We start from the raw sequence: 7,456 nt of genomic DNA, 5'->3' as shown, positions 1-7,456 counted from the left end.
GTATAACTGATTCACTTTGTTGTAAAGGAGAAACTAACACACTATTGTAAAACAGTTATACTCCAATAAAGATGTTAAAGAAAAAAAAAAAAAGACCTCTCTGCCAAGGGTGGGAGGGGGGCTGGGCGGAGATCAGTTCTATCAGAAAGTGCCAGAGGGACAAGCGCTGCGTGTGTGCTGTGTGCGTGGGGCGGAGCTTGAACTGGGGACTTGCATTTCACAAGCGGCCTCTGGGAAAGGATCTGGTTAATCTGGTCAGACGGACCCAGCCTCAGCCCGCTAGCTCTGAACATTTGCCATTGGCCAAGTTCACCGGGTCCGTAGCTGGTTCTGCCCTGAACAGCACCTCTCGCTACCTTCGCGGCTTGCTGGTTCTACTCTCCAAGCTTCTGCCCCGCCCAACCCCCGAGACACAGAAACGACAATAATCACTGCTGAGCTTCAGTTTGCTTCTAGAGAAGGGGCCAAGGGCTAAGACTGGAGGTGACAACTTTGGGACTGTGGCCCTGAGAGGGGCCATGAGGAAATGCCCCAAGAGTTGGCTCTGATGAGTCTCAGAGCCAAACAGAAACACTGCTCTAGACTTCCGTTTCTGATTTGCCTATGGGAACGGGAAATGGCAAAGCACGGTGTGAGCAGCCCCACGGGATATACATGAAGTTGGCAGTGAGTAGGCGTCCAAGGACTTGGGGGAGCACATCAGAGCTAGAAGAGGATGGGGAAGGCTTGCTCTCCCTTGGGCCCTTCCTGGTTCTAGCTGGGCCTTCTAGGAGGGGTTGGGTGGGAGGGAGAAATGAGGCCCCAGGCTCCTTTCACATTATATGGCACATCCCTGGGAAATAAATGCTCAAAAGCGAGTGACGTCACAGAAAAGAACGCTTTCCGCTTTTCCCTTCATGCTGGAGCCCCGTGCCTGGCTCTGCAGCCCCGCAAGGCTTTTGGAACTGGTCCACCCACATCAACACTCCTCTGCTGGAGCCCCCTCCACTGGACATCCCCAGAGGGACGGTCAGCTGAGGACACAGGGTGGACTCACTAGTAAAGGTGATGTTGAAGCCCCTCTTCCCCGTGGAGTGGTCGGTCTGGAACTCAAGACGGGCCACGTGGCCGCTGCTTGTGATGGAGGAGGGGAGTTGGTTTCCCGAGAAGGTGCCCAGGACTGGGGCCTCAGCCGTGGCCCCATCCTTGATGACCAGGAAGTCAAACTGAGGCTCCACATCAATGTCATTGAAGGCCAGGTGGATGCGGCTCTCGGGCCGCGCGAGGATAAGCCAGACGCAGTGGAGGTGGTTGCCGTAGTCCTCCGGGTAGTTAGGTGACAGGACGATCCCAGAGGGGCTGGTGAAGTTGAAGAAGCAGGAAACTGCAAGAGAAGAGCCGTGGAGGTCAGTGAGCATCCCTGGTATTGTGCCTGGGCCACTGAGGGCTGGCGGGGGAGCATTTCTTTGTCTAAGAGCAATAGAGAGAAAGGGTGACACGAGGGTTGGGCTAGACTGGCTGGGCTCTGAGCTCTAGGTGGGAGACATGCTGGGTTCCATGCCACACGTGGTGTTGGGAAGGGTCCCTCTGGCAAAACCACAGGCAAGGTGGAGCTAGTCTTCTCCTGGTCCTCTCTCTGTTTCGGGGAGCCGACCCCAGGCAGGGTCTGCATGCTTCTCGGTCCCTTGCGTTGGGGAAAAAACCCACCATTCATGCTTAAATGTAGTCCCAGTGCCTGGCTCCTTTTAGCTGGTGGTGATCCCCTGGGTGGTAACCAGGGTGGAGATATTCCAAGTCCATTTCTATCTTTTAAACATTTTTAGTGGGGAAATGATAGGTGTGCCCCTGGGGATTCTGCCAGCCTCGAAGCTACAAAACTATGCTAACGAGGCGCTAGGTAGGCACCATCCTTCAGAGCCCAAAACTTTGGAAGAAACTGGGGGAGAGAGGTGACAGCGCCTTAACTTGAGGCCCTGAACGCATTCCAAGGATCGACTCTTCTGAAAATCTTTATTTTAAACCCTTTCCATGCCAGTAACTAACAGACCCTGGAACAAGGCTGAGGCAAAGCCAAGTGCTATAAATGGAAAAACAACCAACAAACACTAAACCAAAATTAAAAAGAAAAATAACAGAATGAAAAAAAATTGCAACAAATATGCCAAAGGACAGCTATCAGTATTGAATTAGAGCTTTTATAATTGTACAAGAACATCACCAAGATGACCAAAGAGTATGCTCAGAGGATTCATATGAGAGAAAATAGGATTAATATGAAAACACAGTCCATTTCACTAGAAAAAAAATAAAAATAAACAACCCATACTGTTGAGGCTTCATGAAAACTCATATGTATTTATTGCCAGTTGCACAGTAAAGTTGATATAATCCTTTTGGAAGGGAGTGTATGCATTCTTAGCAGCAGCCACTACACTGTTCAAATATTCGGACTCAGTAATCTCTAGGAATTAATTCAAAAGAAAAAGAGCCACATGGACAAAGATGTTTACAGTGACATAATTTTATTACAGAGGAAAAAATGTGAACAACCTACATGTCAGCCCAATAATGCGAGGTAAATTATAGCCTTTAATGTGGTGCAGTTTGAACACAATCATTAAAGTGATAAATATGACCCTGTAGAAAGAATGTTAAACATTTTAAAGTAAAACGGTACATCATAAAATTATATGCATGCTTTGGATTATAGCTACTAAATATTTACTTATATATGGGTAAAGACTGGACATGAGCCCCCAAATAAAAATTGTATTAGAGTAAAAGGTTTGGGGGTGATATTTTTTCAAAATGAAAGCAATATTTAATTTTTCTGACTGCAAAAATGATACAGGCTCATTGAAACATTTTTTAATATATAAAAGTATAAAGAAGGTAGAAACGAATATGGACAAACATTTAAGTGCCTTTATAACATTTATAGTGATGTTTGGTATTAATTATATTGAAATTAAAGTAAGTATAATATTTGACTTATTAATTATAATGAAGCTAAGTTGAAAAATAATAATAAAATCATGTTTGCAAAAGAAAAAAAAAACACAAAACAAAGGGATTGGTGATTCCTTCCGCTGAGTGTCTCTTTCCTCTGCCTGACTCTACCCACCTTCCCCTTTTCTGCATTAGGTATTACTTTTTCCACCTGCTACTCAAAGCCCTCCCATCAAATTCAGCAAAGTGAACCTGGTCCCGAGGACACATTCAGTCTCATCCCTATAATCTCTGTATTTTATAAGTATTGAAAGTTTGAGTCAAGGGGAGAGAAGGACATGAAAAAGCTTTTAGGCAACACAAGGTATAGTTAATAGTAATTACCATTGTATATTATTGGGCGTTATACTAAGTACAGGCACTGTTCTAAGCACTTTCATCAATTACTCAATTTAACTGTCACAATAACGGCATGAGGTAGGTACTGTTATTAACCCCATTTAAAAATGAAGACACTGCGGCACACAGAGATTAAGTAGCTTGCCAGGGCTGCGCGGCCAGTAGATGTTAGCAGCAAGTTCAAATCCATGCAAATCCATGCAAATTCAAATCCACCTGACTCCACGGGCCAAGCCCTTCGCCACCCAGCAACACCGTCTCCCAGTATGAGAACAGTACTGCTCACTAAGTCTAAGAGTGGAGTCCTTGGGGGTGTTCTTAGAATCTGTTAAAGATTCATCTGTTAATACCAAACATTATATCAGCCCTGAACTGGAGGTTCTAGGCTGGACACAGATGCCCCCACACAGCTATCCCATCTATGGCTTTGTGGTAGTCCAGCTGGGAGCATAATACAAATAATGAGGAATCTGAAACCAACAAAGACCACTACCTTGAAGACTGAAGGGGAATAACCACATGGCCTGTCTACCAGCAGAACAACACCAAGGCGGACCAAAGACAAAGAAAAGCTCTGTGATTTCAAAGGCACTGAAAGTATGAGAACAAATGGATTTGCTGCAGAGAATTTAATTAACATCACCTGAGTCCCCACCCCGACTCCATCACTCTGTCACATTTTTTTCTTTATACCCTTTATCCAGAGTTGCCATGTTGTAAAGCTCCAGGGGCACCATTTTGAGCAGCTATACATGGCAGATCTACCTATCACTCTCTAAAATTACCTTGTTCACTGATTTGTTTATGGTCTGTCCCTCCCTCTCCCCGGCACACACACATGTACTCCACGAGGGCAGAAATCTTGTCTGTTTGATTTCTCTGAATCCCTATGGCTCCCACAATGCCTGGTACATTGTTGGTGCTCAATCAATATTTGCTGAATGAATCAATGAGCATTTAATGGTTGATACCATCTGAAGAGATGGTGACATGGATATGCATGCCTCACATCCCCATCCCGTTCCAAGCCCCAACCAAAAGAACTGACCAAAGTCTTTAAAAATAGGTGGATACCTGTGTTAGCTCTGGAAACATGGAAAAAATACTATGCTGTGATCCTCAATGTATGTCTCTTAGACACAGTACAGATCTGTCCCTAAACAATTTAGAGTAGAAAAGAGTATGACCCAGCCAAATTGTTAAAGAGCAAAGACAACAGAAACCGCTTCCAGTATCAAAGACCTCAAAAAGTATATTATCCATACAACACTAAAGAAATACTTGAAGGTGTTATCAACCCAGCCAAGAGATGAATCAAGATGCAGAACTCAAGTATGAGAACGTTATGCTTAATAAAAAATGAAAAAAGATTGGTGATAAGCAAATAAACAATATAGTAAAGAATTTAAATAATTGCTATAAACATAGTTAGAAAACAGACTGCAAGTGTAACAAATATTTGTTGGAAGAGAAGATAAAAGATATCACTACTGCCCAAACCCCAGGGTAAAATATTGCAGATTATTCTAATGTAAAGTATAAAGTTGAAGCAAGGAGATATGCTAATTTCCTCATTGTGTAAGAAATCCTGTTATATAATTTCTGTGATTAATTAGAGAAATATAGGTTAGAGTGTGTCTTTAAAGATGCTAAGTGTAATTAGTAATAGACTATAAAGTAGCTTATCTTCAAAATTACCAAAGGGGAAAAAGCAAAGCAGTCAATTTAGAAAAAAAATGGAATTCAAAGGAAACAACAAGGAATCATAAAGAGGGGAAATGTAAAGTAAGATGCTAAAAAAGGGGGAAAAAGACAAAACATCATTTATGATAGTAAATGTATACAGGTTTATCTGTCTTAGAAAAATATAACCCTCATTTTGGGAAAAGACACACAACTTAAAGTGACTCAGGATAGTCAAGAATAAGGAAATGGGCCAAGATAGCTCAGACTTCAGATTAGAAGAGTGTTACAATTTCCCAATGCCCAGGCCCCAAAGATTCCTTTTTATTTGGTGGAGTACACCCAGGGCATCAGAGGTTCTAAAAGCTTCTGGGTGATCCTAGTGTGCAGCCAGGGTTTGAGAACTACTGGTGAAGGCAAATGCAAACCCCCCAAAAAGGAGTTTTAATACTAATATCAGACCCTTGGATGTTATAATATCACACCAGACTCTTGATGATTCTTTTTTTTCAGTCCAAGAGTCCTCTGGACTGCCACCAAGAGACATTTCCTCTTGCACCTGGAAAGAGATGGAGCTGATCAACTGACACTAATAGAGCAGAAATGTGGCCCTGTAAAGCTCAGTTTTCTATCCCAAGGTATAATTCAGACTTGTTACAATGAGGGCAGGAAAAGGGAGTGTGCATTGTCCAACAAAGGTCTAATATCTCTCACTCTGGAAAATTAGGTTTACATATTACAGTAGAATGTTTCTGTTGGAGAATAGAATTTGCTTCTCAGTGTCGCAAATGAGGATAACAAAATGTATTGTGATTGGATCTCATCACTATCAATCACCCAGGTAAAAGAGAAAGATGAGGTACCCTCTCCCTTTGGAAGCAATTACCACGTTGTGCTCACGGATCTTGACCTTGGATAAGCCTTTAAATGGGTCAGACTTTTGAAAAATAATAAAGGTGGAAACCTCATTACTAAATGGATGTATCATTACTGTGTATAATATTGGATTATTATTCAATAGGACCTTGAGTAAGTAATAAAAGTTTTGTTGAAAAACCCTCTTTTATTATCTTTTCCTCAGGTGTTGTCACTGCTAGTTTCAGTGCTTTCAAAATGATAATTCAGTTACTAGGGACCCAATGAGACAAAACAAAATCTCAAATCCAAAGATGACATTTAAAAAATGGATGACAGGCACATTCCAAAATGAAGATATGACAGTTATGATACATTAGGCCCCAAAGCACTGAAACAGACAAAATAAACTAACTTTAGCATAGTGGTTAAGAATTCGCCTGCCAATGCAGGGGACATGGGTTTGAGCCCTGGTCCGGGAAGATGCCACATGCCGCAGAGCAACTAAGCCCATGCACCACAACTACTAAGCTTGTGCTCTAGAGCCCGTGAGCCACAACTATTGAAGCCCGTGCACCTAGAGTCCGTGCTCTGCAACAAGAGAAGCCACCAAAATGAGAAGTCCGTGCACTGCAACGAAGAGTAGCCCCAGCTCGCCGCAACTAGAGAAAGCCCACGTGCAACAACGAAGACCTAATGCAGCCAAAAATAAATAAATAAAAATTTAAAAACCCCAAAAACATAAGAGTTGGAGAAAAATATACTAATCTGAAGTCAAAAGTAAATAAAGTGGATCTGTAAAATATTATGAGTGTGTATATGTTATATGAAACTCTGTAACCTTCAAGCAAGGAACACCACCTTCTTCACAAGTGCCCCTGGGATATTACAGAAATGGACCCTATTTTGGGCTACAAAGAATTCTCCATAAACTCCTCCACAAAGCAAAAACTGTTGGGACACATTTTCTATTCACAGTACAAATAAACTACAAATCAATAATAAAAGAATGACTATGAACCTGCAGCCTGCGAAAAGGAGACCCCCAAACACAGTAAGTTAAACAAAATGAGAAGACAGAGAACTATGCAGCAGATGAAGGAGCAAGGTAAAAACCCATCAGACCAAAAAATGAAGAGGAGATAGCCAGTCTACCTGAAAAAGATTTTAGAGTAATGATAGTAAAGATGATCCAAAATCTTGGAAGCAGAATGGAGAAAATACAAGAAACATTTAACAAGGACCTAGAAGAACTAAAGAGCAAACAAACAACGATGAGCAACACAATAAATGAAATTTAAAATTCTCTAGAAGGAATCAAGAGCAGAATAACTGAGGCAGAAGGACGGATAAGTGATCTGGAAGATAAAATAGTGGAAATAGTTACCACAGAGCACAATATAAAGAAAAAAGAATGAAAAGAATTGAGGACATTCTCAGAGACCTCTGGGACAACATTAAATACACCAACATTCAAATTACAGGGGTCCCAGAAGAAGAAGAGAAAAATAAAAGGGACTAAGAAAACATTTGAAGAGATTATAGTTGAAAACTTCCCTAATATGGGAAAGGAAATAGTCAATCAAGTCTA

General features: G+C 41.9%; 1 protein-coding gene across 1 annotated transcript in view; it reads right to left on the bottom strand.

Annotated features, from left to right (window-relative positions):
* The window catches only part of CSMD2 (CUB and Sushi multiple domains 2), a 653,863-nt gene that overhangs the window by 264,195 nt on the left and 382,212 nt on the right, over positions 1-7,456 (bottom strand). Inside the window, 1 exon segment of the mRNA XM_055082266.1 lies at positions 1,037-1,363. Coding sequence (XP_054938241.1) covers positions 1,037-1,363 — 327 coding nt within the window.

Source organism: Physeter macrocephalus, chromosome 3 (genome assembly GCF_002837175.3).
Source record: "Physeter macrocephalus isolate SW-GA chromosome 3, ASM283717v5, whole genome shotgun sequence".
In the NCBI taxonomy this organism is placed as follows: domain Eukaryota; kingdom Metazoa; phylum Chordata; class Mammalia; order Artiodactyla; family Physeteridae; genus Physeter; species Physeter macrocephalus.
This window is presented reverse-complemented; position numbering and strand designations above follow the sequence as displayed.